This window comes from Geotrypetes seraphini, chromosome 10 (genome assembly GCF_902459505.1).
Source record: "Geotrypetes seraphini chromosome 10, aGeoSer1.1, whole genome shotgun sequence".
NCBI lineage: Eukaryota > Metazoa > Chordata > Amphibia > Gymnophiona > Dermophiidae > Geotrypetes > Geotrypetes seraphini.
The window spans coordinates 105,251,902-105,269,490 of record NC_047093.1 but is presented as its reverse complement, the minus strand read 5'-3'; the positions used below and the strand labels follow the sequence as shown (position 1 = coordinate 105,269,490).

The 17,589-nt window shown below is 43.1% G+C and overlaps 1 protein-coding gene across 5 annotated transcripts in view; it reads left to right on the top strand.

Moving 5' to 3' along the window:
• The window catches only part of LOC117367981 (CDK5 regulatory subunit-associated protein 2-like), a 372,935-nt gene that overhangs the window by 240,363 nt on the left and 114,983 nt on the right, over positions 1–17,589 (top strand). For all 5 annotated transcript variants that reach the window (XM_033961149.1, XM_033961147.1, XM_033961146.1 and 2 more), the window contains 2 exons: positions 1,224–1,349; positions 6,306–6,489. In XM_033961149.1, coding sequence (XP_033817040.1) covers positions 1,224–1,349; positions 6,306–6,489 — 310 coding nt within the window. The remainder of the gene's footprint in view (positions 1–1,223; positions 1,350–6,305; positions 6,490–17,589) is intronic.

Genomic DNA, 17,589 nt, shown 5'->3' with positions numbered 1-17,589 from the left:
AGGTTTGCCCTTTCCAATGGTGTCCACTTGCCTGTAGCCTCTGGTTTATGACCTGGATTGCTTCATCCACTGGGATTTTGGTGAACAGTGAAACTATGTTGAAATTGACCAGAATGTCTTGTATTACTTAGTTGCAGGTCAGTGATGATCTTGATGAGATGGGCACTGTAGAGAAACTGGATGCACTGTAGAGGAAAGGCTGAAAGAGCACAAGAGACACCATAAGCTATGCAATACAGAAAAGTCCGCTGTAGCACAGACACTGGTCATACGATTAGATTTGAGAACACAAAAGTCTTGGAGAAAGAAGATCGCTGGTGGTCGAGAAGAATCAAAGAGGCAATAGAGATAGCAAGATAAAAGGCTCTCCATAAACAGGCATGGCAACCACTCATCCAAAAGAAATTTAGCGCTGAAAGGACTGGGGCCGAGGACAAATGCCTTCTCATTCCATCTAAAAGTTTCCACACACACACACTTTTTGTCTGTCAGAATTCGAAAAATGTGACCACAGACTTCCCTGCCAGAATTTAAAACTGGGTCCAACGGACATTCCTGCCAAAATTCAAATTTCCCTCTAGAATTCATATCTATGACTAACAAATTTTCCTGCCACATTTCAAATTTGTGACCAAAGAACTTTCCTGCCAAAATTCAAATTCATGAGCAACAGACCTCCCTGTTCTCAATCAGGTCAGTCAACAAACTGCAGACCTCAATGAATACCCTGAGCAAAGCCACAGATACTGCAAGACCTGGAAATCAGCAACAATCATGTTTTGAATTTTCCCTTAAAAAGTTCAAAGCCATTCTCAAGACTCACCTTTTTGTTAAAGCATTTCCTTTTTCCAACCAACACCCCTAAGATTTCATTACTTTGCTACTTTTGTGTTCACTGAGCAGCTCTCACATATGTCTGTGTCTTTCCCTCCCTCCCTCCCTCATGTGTCTTAGATTATATTGTGTTTCCTATCTCTTTCTCACTGTTATACTTTATATTTTAAAATGTAACCTAGATTCTAGATATGATTCCACCCCTTTCTAATTATTTTTATTATAGTAATTATTTTGTAAATTGCTTAGATAATTAATTTATAGACAGTCCTTGCTAAGTAACTTTGTTTTTTCTGTCTTTAAGAAATGATTTCCTAAAAATGTTTGACGTTATAGTTTGTTCTTCACCTATATAATGTAGATTTTTATGTCCTCATTTGTTTGTTTAGATATATTAAAGGAATACCTACAAGAAATTCAATTGCTTAGCCAACGTTTAGAAGATTCCATTAAAACAAACAATAGGTTGCAGGAACAGCTTGAGCAACAAGTAGCAAATGCCGAATTGAACCAAGGTAAGTTCCGTTCAATTTTATAATCATTTCAAATATTAATAGCCACATCCAAAATCAATGTACATTACATAAAACCCCACCCCTTTTACTAAGCCATGGTACAGGTTTTTACATTGTTCTGGGGCAATAAATGCTTCGACGCTCATAGAATTCCTTGGAGCGGCTTAGTAAAAGAGGGCCAAAGTGAAGAAAAAGGAAGAAATGCTTTCAGGGAACTAGAACACCCTCATCACAATTTTAATCAATCCACTTATAGCTCAAGCTATAATTTGTTTTCAGACTGCTGCACAAGAACTTCGGTTAATCTCTTCATAATGGCGGTTAATAAATCCTAAGAATGAATAAATAAATAAACGTACTTACCAAGTTTATTCTATACTTGATATATTGTCTATCAACTTGTACCTAGACGGTTTACAATACTGAAAACTTTAAAAGAGAATGAAAATAAAATATATATATATATGTTCAGTAGATAAGACATAAAAGTACAGAGTGTTCGCCCAGCTAATTTAGGTGAGCGCCTGGCTGCCTTCCTCCAATCACACAAAAAACAGTGGGAACGGACAATGAACACTCCACAAAAAATAAAGAATGTAAAAACAGACTTGTTTATTCAAAAAACAAAAGGACAAACATCAACTGTGGACCCGACACAGTACTGTGTTTCGGCAAATCAAAACGCCTGCATCAGGGGTCACTAGCACAAAAACATAATAAAAAGAACAAGTTATTAAATGTAACATGATACAAATAACTACATTAACCTTAGTGCAACAACTAGGAGCAGCCAAAGAAGCAAAAAAGTGAGACTATGAAAATAAATTTTTACCTTGCATCATTGGAAAACCTCTTGCAAAGTTTAAATCTTAAGTTTTATATTTATGCTGATAACATCACTATAGTCATCCCCCTAACATGTCTGACAGTAGAGATAACAAATTTTATAGCAACTATTCTGAAACAGATTGAATTCTGGATGATTGATTTCAAATTGAAACTGAACCCTGAAAAAATTAAATTTTTTCCTGCAAGTCCTGGTGACAAGATTAAAGAATCAATGATACACCTGGATGGTTGTGACTATCCTATAGAACAGTTCATAAAAATATTGGGAGTGACTTTAGATGGACACCTTACCTTAGAACAAAATACAGATTTGTTACTCAGGAAATGTTTCTCAGTTCTTTGGAAACTCCGAACCATTAAGAAATATTTTGATACAGTGTCGCAACCCGCAGGCTCCTGATCACTGCAGCGAGCCGGGTTCACCACGACCGTAACTGCTCCCAGCGTGTTCCCTTCAACTAGGAAATCCTTCAGTCTATATAGGCAACTGCCTAGGGTAAAAACCATAGGACAAATGACCTCAGTGAAAACAGGCAAGGAATATCACACACACACTCCAGAAGGTCCAAAATAAGGATATACTTTTATTTCTGACTCTCGGTCAGGCTGATCGGGTGTTATCAGTAGGTTATAGCATTTTTCAGTACATTTGTTCAGAAACAAAACATAAAATGCTGGGCCAACCTGGCCTCACTGGTTTCACATATTTCACACATGGCTCCTAATTTCAACGTCCAAAACAACACACACAAACTTGGCCAGACTGTCCCAGTTAGCTTCACTGGGAAGATCCAGAAAGAGTCCAAAAAGTAACACAATAATATAAAGTAAATGCTTCACCAAAATCACAATGCTCTAGTCTGTAAATTCCAGCTTGTGTTTGTTGCTGAGCTGGCTTGCACACAAAGTGGTGCAGGCAGCCTCTTCCAGCTCTTCTTATCAGCACCTCCCCCACACTCAGGCAGTGAACCAGGAGTGCTCAAGGCTTTTAGCCACAGTTCTTAATTGGCAGACAAAACAGGTAGTATATTCCTTAAGAGTGTTATGAAAGCAGCTTTAAACCCCATATAGATTGATTCATACATAGAATGGTGGAAAACATTAGCAGCAAACAGGACAGCATTCAGCTCCCAGCCTGCAGACCTCAATCTGCTACTGGTCTCCGTGGCACCCACTCTAAGCAACACAGCTGAATGGAGCACAATAATCAGCACAGACGGAAACGTATCCTGCTACCAGCTTGAAACAAATTCAAATACTTTTGCCTCTGTACATGCTTTGCCAAAACACTGCTTTCTTTTGTCCCAAAACACAAATCCTTTCTTAGTCAGCAGGTCAGTAGAACGAGAGAGGAACATAACTTACAGGCTCAATCAATCTGCATAACCTCTACAGCTTCAGGGAACTTAAATATGCCTTCTCCAATTACCATAGCTTCTGGCATTGAGTTAGATTCAGTAGCTGGGTTAGGAGAAATTTCACCCACCTCATGCATATCCCAGGTTGCTGGTTCAGTTTTAGTAGGCAGCTTCTGCTGGTGCCTTGGACTGCTGGTGCTCTTGGTCTGCCTGCTCTCAGACCCTCTCCTTCTGAAGTCCCGTGCTCTCTGCAGCTCTCCTCCCTGCTCCTCCCCCTCTCTGGGTCTCAGCTGCCCTGCTGCCCCGTTTTAACAGGTTCCAAATTGCCCCTACCTGCTCTGAAGAGGGGGAAGGGAGAAAGCTCCCTCTGCAGCTCTGTCTGCTTAGCTGACAGCTTCCTGCCAATTCCCTGGCCTTCTGGGAGATGTAGTTCCCTGGCTCTTGGGTTTCTTTGAGCTCTAATAGCAGGCTTGGGAGAGTAACCTGCAACTGGACTGAACTCTCCCTGGCAGTCACTGTCTGGCTCAACAATGTCAGTAGCAAGGGAAGTCAGCGCTATCACACTCGGCAGGGCCAACCTGGTCAGCTCTCCTGCATAGGGTCTTACTGCTCTTCCTAGCTAACCCTGTGCCAAAGCTAGACGGAGAGCTAGATTTGTTGCAACAGCTTCCTTTTGTTTGTTAGTTCAGTCATCGATACTGAGTATCCTTGATTATTGTAATATAATCTACCTGAGCGCCTATAAGAAAATCTTCAAAAAACTTAAGAGTGGTTCAAAACACTGCTGTCCGACTGATTTTCGGTCTGAAAAAATGGGAGCATGTTACTCCTTATTACTAAAAATTACACTGGCTACCGATTGAGGCTAGAGTTTTATTAAAATTCGCATGTATTTGATTCAAATCAGTCTTCGGTATGTCCCCAGGTTACCTTGTTTCTCCATTTCTCTTTAAATCACTCCAATAAGCCCACACGTAGAGTCCAGTTATTCTCATATCCTACTCTCAAATTGTGTCATTTGAAAAGATTTCTCGAGAGAACTCTCTCTTTCCAGGCAGCCAAAATGAATGCCTGGTTTGGCAAAATCATGCCAGGAGTCTCATCCTATTATTTTTTTAGAAAACTATTAAAAACACAATTATTTGACAAATTTATAACCCAAGCTTCCTAATTGCTTTTTAAATATAACATATATTGTGTACATTCTAGAAATTGATGTATCTTTTTGAACTGTATATTCACTGGATGTTCAGCCTTATCTGCTGTGAACCACCTAGAACCATTCGTGGTCTGGCAGTATATAAAAATAAATTATTATTATCTGTAGTAGTTTGAAGCCCATAAATAGGCCCATCAAACTTTTTATTTATTTTGTCTCAATAAGATGGGGCTCCCATAGATAAATACACTTTGTCCAATTGACTGACAGACTGCATTTTCTTCACTTATGTCCAAGCTAGCTGACTGAAGGGTTGTATCACAGCTTATAATGTTAGAGCCATGGCTGCATTGTTAGCCAACATGAGATTTGCAAAGTTGCAATGTAGTCATCAGCCCATGCAATCACATCTCACTACGGCCTAGAACAGGACTTCAATGTGATAGCCTTTGGAATCTATTTGTGGTCTAGAATTCATCTCTGCCCTCCTAGGCCCATTTGTTTCAATTCCAGGTTGACACATTAACAAAATAAATTAGAGCTTCTGAAACTGTTGGTTAGGACTCCAGATGAGGTCACAAACTTACTTTTAGGGCAGTGGTCTCAAACTCAAACCCTTTGCAGGGCCACATTTTGGATTTGTAGGTACTTGGAGAGCCTCAGAAAAAATAGTTAATGTCTTATTAAAGAAATGACAATTTTGCATGAGGTAAAACTCTTTATAGTTTATAAATCTTTCCTTTTGGCTAAGTCTTAATAATAATATTGTAATTTATAGCTAAAGAGACATATGATCAAGAAACTGTTTTATTTTACTTTTGTGATTATGATAAACATACTGAGGGCCTCAAAATAGTACCTGGCGGGCCACAAGTTTGAGACCACTGTTTTAGGGTCAGAACCTGAGTGGGCTCTCCATAGGTACATCATTACTCTGCATTCCAAGGGGTCACACAGTTTTATTTGGCTGCAATCATGGGGTAATAGACACAAAATGATTGAGAATCACTGTTTCACTGTTATAAGTGCTGTTTAGAATTCCTATATTGTTCAGTGGGCCTCACCTGTGCAGGCCACTTTTCTTCCCTGTTTTTATTTTAAGACACCCTGGTAGCTAGGAATTCCCATCAGAATACTGCATCCAGCTTGTTCTCAGAGAATGTAAAGTTACTCCCCTGTAGCAGGTGTTCAAGGACAGCAAGATACTTATTCTGACTGCCCATCCACTTTCCCAACTTAATATATTATATTGACCTTGTCCTGCATGATGACAGCAGTCAAGAAGATGTGTACATGTGAAGCAAGCTACTTCCAAAGGCATCTAGAAAATAGAACACTAAGAAGTGTCTCATGTCAGGGCTCCATCAGTGGCATCACCCATCAGTCAAAATAAGCATCCTGCTGACTTCAGAAAACATTTGCTATAGATGAGTAACTTTACTTTCCCCATGCCCTTCTGAGATCTATATTGCAGAATTTCAAAACTAGACTGAAAACTTGCTATGTGCATAATATACATTTGCTTGCTTGTGCATAATATACATTTTTTAAAGAGTTTATTAGCAAACTGTATTTTTTTTGTACTGTCAGATAAACAAAATGAAAAATTAATGGAATCCTTATCACAAGCGAATTTCCTGACAGAAAGTATTCGCAGTGAATATGAGTGTATTAAAAAAGAGAAAGAGAAATTGCAACAGCAGATCTGTGAACGGGATGAAGAAATCAGATGCCTGATTCAGGATAAACATAAAAACCATAATGAATTAAACAGGTAAATTAACCAATATTTTTGTTTTATGGTTGCACTTAATAAAGTTTTTGGAGCCTTATGTTTCAAGCTTGTTTATCAATGCTATAAAAATTATCTGTGTGGCCATTAAGATTTCTCCAGTCATTGATTGTGACAGTAAGACTTTTCTAAGTGGACAAAACATGATTCTATATCAATCAGAGGAGTCACCCTGTAGATATTGAAAAGACAGTTATATAACAGGGCATGTACAGTTAGGTGCCTTAGACACATGGTGGGAGCCTGTTTTATAAAGGAAATTCTTATACAAACCCACTGTATTCCTGAACACTTGGGTACTCAATCCAATTTTGCACGATCTCTTATAGGAAGCCTTATTAGCATAGCTTTTTGCTCCTCCTCTCAACTATAGACTACCCTCCAACTTCCAGTTGTCTTCCTACAAGCGAGACAGTAGGGGTTAATCTTTACTGCTCGTGTTTATTTTTTCTTTTAACTTCAGTATTTTCTCGCTGCTTCATGTACCTTCGTGCTGCAGAGGATCCCTGTAGGGACAGTTCTGGCTGTGGGAGATCAGACTTTTAAGAGAAAAGTCTGCTTTGCAATGCACCCACCTGGACAGCCTGCAATCTCAGTTCGGGACACAGGGACCGTTCACTTGGTAGCGTTACTCATCTCTGGTTCGTCTATTAGTGGGTTTGAGCGCAGTAGTGGTGTAGGATTGGGGCTGACTGTGGTCCTCCACTCATTTGCATTTGTGGGTTTGAGGAGAGATGGAGGTCTCCGAACAGTGCATTGGATTTGAGAGGCGGTCAGAAGACACAGGCAATCCAGGTTTCAGGCTTCTTAAGGCAGAGGATCTCCCTGTAAGCTGTTCCAGCTTCCATCTTGCAGCACACAGCATTGCACAGTGAGTAACAGGCTCACAGCCTGTGAGATCAATTTTGGGAGATCTCCAGATTTAAGTTTTGAGTAGTTTAGAAGTTAACATAAGAATTGCCGCTGCTGGGTCAGACCAGTGATCCATCGTGCCCAGCAGTCCGCTCCTGCAGCGGCCCCTAGGTTAAAGACCAGTGCCATAACTGAGACCAGCCCTACTTGTGTACGTTACAGTTCAGCAGGAACTTGTCTAACTTTGTCTTGAATCCCTGGAGGGTGTTTTCCCCTATAACAACCTCCGGAAGAGCGTTCCAGTTTTTCACCACTCTCTGGGTGAAGAAGAACTTCCTTACGTTTGTACGGAATCTATCCCCTTTTAACTTTAGAGAGTGCCCTCTCATTCTCCCTACCTTGGAGAGGGTGAACAACCTATCTTTATCTATTAAGTCTATTCCCTTCTGTATCTTGAATGTTTCTATCATGTCCCCTCTCAGTCTCCTTTTATCAAGGGAGAAGAGGCCCAGTTTCTCTAATCTCTCACTGTATGGCAACTCCTCCAGCTCCTTAACCATTTTAATCGCTCTTTTCTGGACCCTTTCGAGTAGTACTGTGTCATAAGAACATAAGAAGTTGCCTCCGCTGAGGCAGACCAGAGGTCCATCTCGCCCAGCGGTCCGCTCCCGCGGCGGCCCATCAGGCCCATTGCCTGAGCAATGGTCCCAGACTATCCCTATAACCTACCGCTACTCTCATCTGTACCCTTCAATTCCTTTATCCTCCTTCATGTACGGCGACCAGTGTTGGACACAGTATTCCAGGTGAGGGCGTACCATGGTCCAGTACAGCAGCATGATAACCTTCTCCGATCTGTTCGTGATCCCCTTCTTAATCATTCCTAGCATTCTGTTTGCCCTTTTCACCTCTGCCGCACATTGCACAGACGGCTTCATCGGCTTGTCGACTAGTACTCCCAAGTCTCTTTCCTGGGGGGTCTCTCCAAGTGCCGCCCCGGACATCCTATATTCATGTATAAGATTTTTGTTACCGCCATGCATCACTTTACACTTATCCACGTTGAACCTCATTTGCCATGTCGTTGCCCATTTCTCAAGCTTGATTATGTCACGTTGCAGATCTTCACAATCCCCCTGTGTCTTCACTACTCTGAATAACTTTGTATCATCTGCAAATTTAATCACCTCACTTATCGTACCAGTTTCCAGATCGTTTATAAATATGTTGAAGAGTACGGGTCCAAGCATCGAACCCTGCAGTATTCCACTGGTGACACTTTTCCAGTCCGAGCATTTTCCATTTACCCCCACTCTCTGTTTCCTATCCGCCAGCCAGTTTTTAATCCACTTGAGAATTTTACCCTCAATTCCATGGCTTGCAATTTTTCGAAGTAGTGTTCCTTCCACCCCAAAAATCCTAAAATTGCTTCTTTGTTTTTTGACGTGAGTTTCCCGGGCTGTTTTAAGCTTTTATCTGCCTCAAAACACCTCACTTTTTGTAAGAAAATGGGTGGGATGAATTCCTCTGGGCAGAATACTTCAGATTCATGCCCTGTTTGTAGCAAATGGCTATCAGGTGAGCATCCATGTTCCACGTGCTGCATGGCACGTGAGGAGGAGGTAACGTCTGCTTTAGCCTCCCCTGCCCTTTTGGGGGGTTCTAGTGCTCGGTTCACCCAAGGACTGGCCAAAAAGTCCAAAACTGGGCCAGAGGCAGTGCAAGTATATCCCCGGCTAAACACAGCTGTGATTCAACACCGAAATCCCGGAAAATCTCCAAGAGCTCTAAACAGGGTCTGGAAGGGGCCTCTGCTCCTCAGTGGCAAGGTTTTCCCCCGGAGTTTATTAATATGTTGTTTCAAGCTTATTTGGCTAACAAGTTTGCCAAATCCACCTACTATGTCGATCTTGTTAGAACCAAGGGTCCCTTCCCCCAAGAGCACAGGTCCCCAACAACAGAGCCATGCGCAGTTAATCTGTGGACAACTCGGATGATCTGGATGATGACTTAGGGGGTACTTGGCTTGAAGAAGTTGAGAAACACTGATTTAGACAGTGTAAAAGCAGGTATAAGTGCAAAAAGCTATCCAAAGTGACCAGATAACCACTCATAAAGACATCGTAAAGACCCACACACATTCCCAAAGTGATCACTGACCTCCTCCCACTGCCACAAATATCAGAATAAAGATGGAGATACCTGTTTCCGGAACATCAGCGCTTGCCATAGAAAAGCCTAGTGGAGCTGCACAGAGGTATCTAGTCTGGGGGGGGTGGGATAGTGAACCATAGGGAGGAAGATCTAGGCCCATAAGCCACTCTAACCACTACATTCATGGTAGAAAATGTGAGCAACCCCCCCCAAAAAAAAAAAATAAAAGAAAATAACAAAAAAACAAACCTACTGTACTGCCATATAGTTTCCACCTGCAGCCATAATGGCTATTGGAGTTGTAGACAGGTGGATATAGTGGGTTTTGGGAGTGTTTTGGGAGGCTCACCACATCCTATAAGGGAGTTCTAGTGAGATATTTATGTAGCTCCCTTTTTGTGAAGTTCACAGCAGTGCCTTGTAAGGTTCCCCACTGGCCCCTTCCACATCCAAATGGCCTTATTTTGGGCATTTGGGACTTAGACAAATTTATGGTTGAAAATGTTGTATAAAGATAAGACGTACTGGCGTTCTGGACAATCTATGGCCTGGATGTTCAGCTAGATGATTTTCGGGGAAAAAAATTCTAGACGTATTTTTGAAGAATGGACATTTTACCACTGCCAGTTTTGGGCATCTAGCACCTTAAGTCCGAATCGGACTTAGACATTTCTTTTGATTATGCCCCTCTAGGGCTCTTATGGGTAATAGTGATAGTGCAGAATCTTCAGATAAAAATAATATTCCTGTTCTGTTGCCTGAGCCACAGTGAACTTCATGGAAAGTTCTTCATAAGAATTTGCTGGAGCCAGTCATGAAGCCGCTCAACACTGAGCAGGAGCGCCAAAGCGCACTCCTGCTCGGTGCTGCTCAGCAGCTGAAAAACCCGATCTCATGGCAGCCACTGACCGACCGGGTTAGCAGCGGGGCAGGAGTGCGGAAAGCTTGCTCCTGACGTCTGCATCTTTGGACCACCAGGGATTCCAGCGGCAGAGGAGGTAAGACAGACAGACAAGGCAGGGAGGGGTACAGGGTGGAAAGCCTGGGAGGGAAGGGGGTTTTGAGTAGTGCCTGGCAGGAGGGGGTTTTGAGTAGTGCCTGGCAGGGAGGGGGTTGGGTGCAGAGCCTGACAGGGGAGGGGGCACTGTACACGCGCATAAGTATTTTTTTTCTTAAAAAGTGTTTTAAAAAAGGGGGTGCGTCCTATAAGGTACTATGTCAAATGCCTTTTGAAAATCCAATATCAACTGACTCATCTTTGTCCCCATGTTCGTTTGCCCCTTTAAAAAAATGCAGTAGATTAGTGAATCAAGGTTTCCCTTGACTAAATCCATGTTGGCTTTCTCTCATTAATACTACTATTAATTATTTCTATAGCACTACCAGATACATGCAGCGCTTAACAAAGTCACAAAGAGTAAGAAAATAGTCCCTGCTCGAAAGAGCTTACAATAATATGCTTATGTATATGTTCTATCATGTTGATCTTTATAACAGTCTCTACCATTTTGCCCTGCACCGACGTCAGACTCACTGGTATATAATTTCCTTGATCACCTCTGGAACCCTTTTAAAAATTGGCTTGATGTTGACCACCCTCTAGTCTTCGTTTCTATGCTGGATTTTAGAGATAAATTATAATTTACTAACAATAGCTCTGCAAGTTCATTTTTCAATCCTGGTGTATATATATATATATATATACAATCCAGTCCAGGTGATTTGCTACTGTTTAGTTTGTTAAATTGACCCAATACATCATCCAGAGTGTGACGGGGCCAGGGGTAAGCCTAGCGCTGGCAACCCAGCTCTCGCCCCAGGCGCAAATATTAGCGCTCTTTGGAGGACCACTCTGGAATAGCATTAGGCCAGCCTTGCTCATGAAGCTTTTCCCTTTCAATTAGCCTCTGCTTAGGAAGCAGAGTTTTGTCAGCATGGGGGTGCTGTGGGACCGGAGGTTTCTTAGCAGAAGGCAGTAAGGCTTCTAGCCTTCAGTTCCTTGTTCTGTGAGGAACGTCCTTCCCTCCAAGTTCCTGATTGTTTGTAGGTGTTCTCAGCTGGCCTTGATTTATTCTTTCCTTAACCCTTGCTGTGTCAGATTACCTGACCAGAGGTTTAGCTAGAGAATTAACAGATGATTTATAAAATGGGTTTAGTGGCTTGGAATGGGTATTCTGTTCTTCTCTGCTATCCCTTCTCTGTTCTGCCCTGCCGTTTTCTTTAGTGGCAGGGTTTAAAGCAGGTTTTGAACCCGTGACAGGGGCTTCTCTGTCACATATCCCCCCCTCCCCTCAAAACACTATCATTCTTTTTATTTTTGGGTGAGGGTCCTATCCCTTCTAGCTGAGACAGAATGTTAGCATCAGGCTTTCCCTGGCTTTGAGCATCGCCTATACCAGTGGAACGCCATCCCTGGTTTCTCTGGCCAAAGTTTCACTAAAAAATCCTCTGAGTCCATATCATGATTATTTGAAGGAAGCCTGGTGGGACTTGTTAATTGAGAGGCAAACACATCACCTGAGTCACTTCTAACCCTCTTCCTCAGCTGACAACCCAGAAACTCATGAAATCACCAGACAACAAAGGTAGGAAAAATAATTTACTTGGACTTCCAGAAAGCATTTGACAAGGTCCCGCACGCAAGGTTTATGAGTAAATTACTAAGTCATGGAATAGGAGGAGAAGTGCACAGATGGATCGGCAAATGGTTGGAGAACAGAAGGCAGAGAGTAAGCATAAATGGGAAATTCTCGGACTGGGAGAGGGTGACTAGCGGCGTGCCCCAGGGCTCTGTTCTTGGGCCCATCTTATTCAATATTTTTATAAATGACCTGGAAGAGGAGACAACATGCAATATAATCAAGTTTGCAGATGATACAAAGCTATGTCGGGTAGTTGGCTCTCAAAGGGACTGTGAGGATCTTCAGAAGGATCTGAACCAGCTGGAAAAGTGGGCGATAAAGTGGCAGATGAATTTTAACGCTGACAAATGCAAGGTAATGCATCTGGGAAAGAAAAACAAAGAACATGAATATAGGATATTGGGTGTGACATTAGCCAAATGCGAACAAGAAAGGGATTTGGGGATACTGATAGATAGAACCCTAAAACCATCGGCTCAATGTGCGGCGGCGGCAAGGAAAGCAAACAGGATGTTGGGAATGATTAAGAAGGGGATCATGAGTAGATCGGAAGACGTCATAATGCCACTTTACAGAGCAATGGTCAGACCACACTTAGAATACTTTGTCCAACACTGGTCCCCATACCTTAAGAAGGATATAACTCTGCTGGAGAATGTGCAGAGGCGAGCCACGAAACTTGTCAGAGGTATGGAGAATATGAGCTACAAAGAAAGCCTCAGAAAACTGGGACTGTTCACCCTCGAAAAGAGAAGACTGCGAGGAGATTTGATAGAAACTTTTAAAATATTAAAAGGATTTGATAAAATTGACCAGGAAGCAGCTTTACTGACATTTTCAGATGTGACACGGACAAGAGATCATAGCCTGAAACTGAGCAGCAGCAGGTTCAGGACAAATGTAGGAAAGTTCTATTTCACACAACGAGTGGTGGGTGCTTGGAATGCTCTCCCGGAGGAGGTTGTGGCAGAGACTACTTCTGGGTTTCAAGCGCAAGTTGGATTCACACCTTCTTGCAAATCACATCAGGGGATAAGGGAAATCCGGGTCTTCAATAAGGAGCACCTAACTGGGCCTCCGCGTGTGCGGATCGCCGGACTAGATGGACCTAGGTCTGATCCGGCGAAGGCTTTTCTTATGTTCTTAACTTAGTGATCAAAATGTGTCAGTTTTGTGAATTTATATCAGCTGTCTATATTTTGCTCTATATTTGTCTATTTTTCTATAGTTGTTACTGATTTCAGATTTTAAAGTCATCTGCCTTGACCTCTTTGAAACTCCTCTCCCCCGAATATAAATGATAATTAACATTTTCTGTGCATATAGTGTGCTTTGTATTTTTTTAAATTGTGTGGTTACCATTATATATTAATACATAGAAACACCATGGCAGATAAAGGCCAAATGGCCCATCTAGTCTGCCCATCTGCAGTAACCATTATCTCTTTTTCTCTCCAAGAGATCCCACAAGCCTATCCCAGGCCCTTTTGAATTCAGACACAGTCTCTGTCTCTACCACCTCTTCTGGTAGACTGTTCCAGGCATCTACCACCCTTTCTGTAAAAAAGTATTTCCTTATATTACTTTGGAGCCTATCACCTCTTAACTTCATCCTATGCCCTCTCATTGTAGAGTTTCCTTTCAAATGAAAAAGATTCGACTCACACACATTTACATTTTGTAGGTATTTAAACATCTCTATCATATCTCCTCTCTCCCGCCTTTCCTCCAAAATATACAGATTGAAATCTTTAAGTCTGTCCCCATACCCCTTATGATGAAGACCACATACCATTTTAGTAGATAGAAACATAGAAAGATGACGGCAGAAAAGGGCTACAGCCCATCAAGTCTGCCCACTCTACTGACCCACCCCATTAAGTCTGAGTGCTGATGACTTAGTTCCTTAGCTCGACCCTCGTAGGGATCCCACGTGGATGTCCCATTTATTCTTAAAGTCGAGCACGCTGGTGGCCTTGATCACCTGCACCAGAAGTTTGTTCCAGTGATCCACCACCCTTTCTGTGAAGAAGTACTTCCTGGTGTCACCATTAAATTTCCCTCCTCTGAGTTTGAGCGGGTGCCCCCTTGTGACCGAGGGTCCTTTGGGAAAGAAGATGTCGTCTTCCACCTCGACACGTCCTGTGACGTATTTAAATGTCTCAATCATGTCACCCCTTTCCCTGCGCTCCTCTAGAGTATAGAACTGCAATTTGCCCAGTCTTTCTTCGTATGAGAGACCCTTGAGTCCGGAGACCATTCTAGTGGCCAACCGCTGGACCGACTCGGCTCGAAGCACATCTTTACGGTAATGTGGCCTCCAGAATTGCACACAGTACTCCAGATGAGGTCTCACCATGGTTCTGTAAAGTGGCATTATGACTTCAGGCTTGCGGCCGACGAAGCTTCTCTTGATACATCCCATCATTTGCCTTGCCTTGGATGAGGCCTTCTCTACTTGTTTGGCAGCCTTCATATCTGCATTGATGATTACTCCCAAGTCCCGTTCTTCTGAAGTCCTAGCTAGTGCTTCTCCATTCAAGGTGTATGTTCTGTATGGATTTCTGCTGCCGAGATGCATGACCTTACACTTCTTAGCATTGAAGCCCAGCTGCCATGTTGAGGACCAGTTTTCCAATATGATCAGATCCTGCGTCATACTACCCTTGAGACTGCTTTCACTTACTATATTACACAGTTTGGCGTCGTCGGCGAACAGTGCTACTTTACCCTGAAGCCCCAGGGTCAAGTCCCTTATGAATATGTTGAAAAGAGATGGTCCCAGGACTGATCCTTGCGGCACTCCGCTAGTCACCTCCGATGTCTCAGAGAGGGTGCCGTTGACCACCACCCTCTGAAGTCTTCCACTCAGCCAATCATTGACCCATGCAGTTAGTTTCTCACCTAACCCCATCGATTTCATCTTGTTTAATAGTCTACGGTGCGTGACACTGTCAAAAGCTTTACTGAAATCCAAGTACACCACGTCCAGAGACTCTCCCGAGTCTAACTTTCCTGTCACCCAGTCAAAGAAGCTGATAAGATTGGATTGGCATGACCTGCCCCTAGTGAATCCATGTTGTCAGGGGTCCCTCAGATTTCCCTCATCCAATATCGTGTCCAATTTACCTTTAAGTAAAGTTTCCATGAGTTTACACACTATTGATGTGAGACTTACTGGTCTGTAATTCGCAGCCTCTGCTCTGCAACCCTTTTTGTGCAGAGGAACAACGTTGGCTGTTTTACAGTCCAGGGGGACTCTCCCCGTACTTAGGAAGAGATTGAAGAGCATGGCTAACGGTTTTGCCAGAACATCGCATAGCTCTCTGAGCACTCTTGGGTGCAAATTGTCCGGTCCCATGGCTTTGTTCACCTTGAGTCTTGACAGTTCTCTGTAAACATCAGCTGGTGTGAACTCAAAATTCTGAAATGGGTCTTCCATGCTTTGCTTTGCTTCCAGACGTGGCCCGTGCCCTGGTGCCTCGCATGTAAAGACTGAACAGAAGTAATCATTTAGTAGTTTGGCCTTATCGGAATCTGTTTCCACATAGTTCCCTTCTGGCGTTCTAAGGCGTACTATCCCGTTTGCGTTCTTTTTCCTGTCGCTAATGTATCTGAAGAAGGAGTTGTCCCCTTTCTTAATGTTCTTCGCTAGAGTTTCTTCCATTTGAAGTTTGGCCTCCCTGACTGCTGTTTTGACCGCTGCAGACTTTGTCCTGTATTCAATGTTTGCTTCTTTTTCCCCGGTGCGTTTGTATGAGAGAAATGCTTTTTTCTTCTCTTTGACGAGGTACGAGACCTCATCAGTGAACCATTGGGGTTTCTTTTTTCTTTGTTGTTTGGTTACTGATTTAATGTAGCGTTTAGTTGCCTCATGAAGGGTCAATTTCAAGGTTGACCACATAGCTTCCACATTATCAGTTACTTCTTGAACCTGGAGCGTCTGATGGACGAAATTTCCCATGCGTGCGAAGTCGGTGCCCCGGAAATTGAGTACCCTTGTTTTTGTTTGTGACCTAGGGAAGCTTTTCTTAAGGTTAAACCATACCATGTTATGGTCACTGGTGGCTAGCGTTTCTCCCACCGAGACCCCCGAGACGCTTTCCCCGTTCGTAAGTACCAGGTCCAGGATGGCCTGGGCCCTAGTGGGTTCTAGTACCATTTGTTTGAGCCGTACTCCCTTCATGGACGTTAATATCCTCCTGCTATCATAAGTTGTCGCTGAGAGTGTGTTCCAGTCTACATCAGGCATGTTGAAGTCTCCTAACAGAACAACGTCCCCCCGTAAGGTGATATTCTCAATGTCTTCAATTAATTCTGCATCCTTGTCCTCCGATTGTCTTGGAGGTCTGTATACCACACCAAGGTACAGGCATTTTTCTCCGCCTCTGGCCAGGTTTACCCAGATGGATTCCCCAGTATACTTGACTTCTGTGATCCTGGTTGTCTTGATATTCTCTTTGATATAAAGTGCTACCCCTCCTCCTAACTTACCTTCTCTGTCTTGTCGAAGCAGGTTGTATCCTGGTATAGTTATATTCCACCCATGAGAGTCTGTGAACCATGTTTCGGATATTGCTACTACGTCTAGGTCTGCATTAATTATTTCTGTTTCTAGTTCTAGAAATTTATTCCCTAGGCTGTGTGCGTTAACATACATAGCTCTCCACTCTTTCTGTTTACTAGTAGACTTCCTCTGTGTGTATATAAACAATGGAAGGAAGAAATTGCGTTACAATTAGTACTATTATTATGGGGGTGGGGTCAGGGGTGGAGCTTGGGCGGGACTGAGAGCAGTCATGATTGAAACCTTCAAGATAATGAAGGGAATAAACTTAGTAGATAAAGACAGGTTGTTCACCCTCTCCAAGGTGGGGAGAACGAGAGGGCACTCTCTAAAGTTAAATGGGGATAGATTCCGTACAAACGTAAGGAAGTTCTTTTTCACCCAGAGATTGGTGGAAAACTGGAATGCTCTTCCGGAGGCTGTCGTAGGGGAAAACACCCTCCAGGGATTCAAGACAAAGTTAGACGAGTTCCTGCGGAACTGGAACGTACGCAGGTAGGGCTGGTCTCGGTTAGGGCGCTGGTCTTTGACCTAGGAGCCACAATAGACTACTGCAGTGTTCTCCCTAGGGCCTTTTAGCCGGGCGCTCCGCCCAGCTAATTTAGATGACTGCCCGGCTGTCATCCGATCGCAAATTCTGCTGCCGCCGCTGCTCTACATTAAAAAAAAAACAAACAACCGGCTTGGAGATTTCAGGCCTTAGCCCGTAGCGAACTCATGCTCCGGGGCTCTAAAGTGTGTGTGCCAGCTTCCCTTCTCTTCGAAACCGGAAGTTATGCCCGGGGCGGGGAGAGGGAAGAGAAGGGAAACCAGCACACACACATTAGAGCCCTAGAGCATGAGTTCGCTACGGGCTAAGGTGGGAAA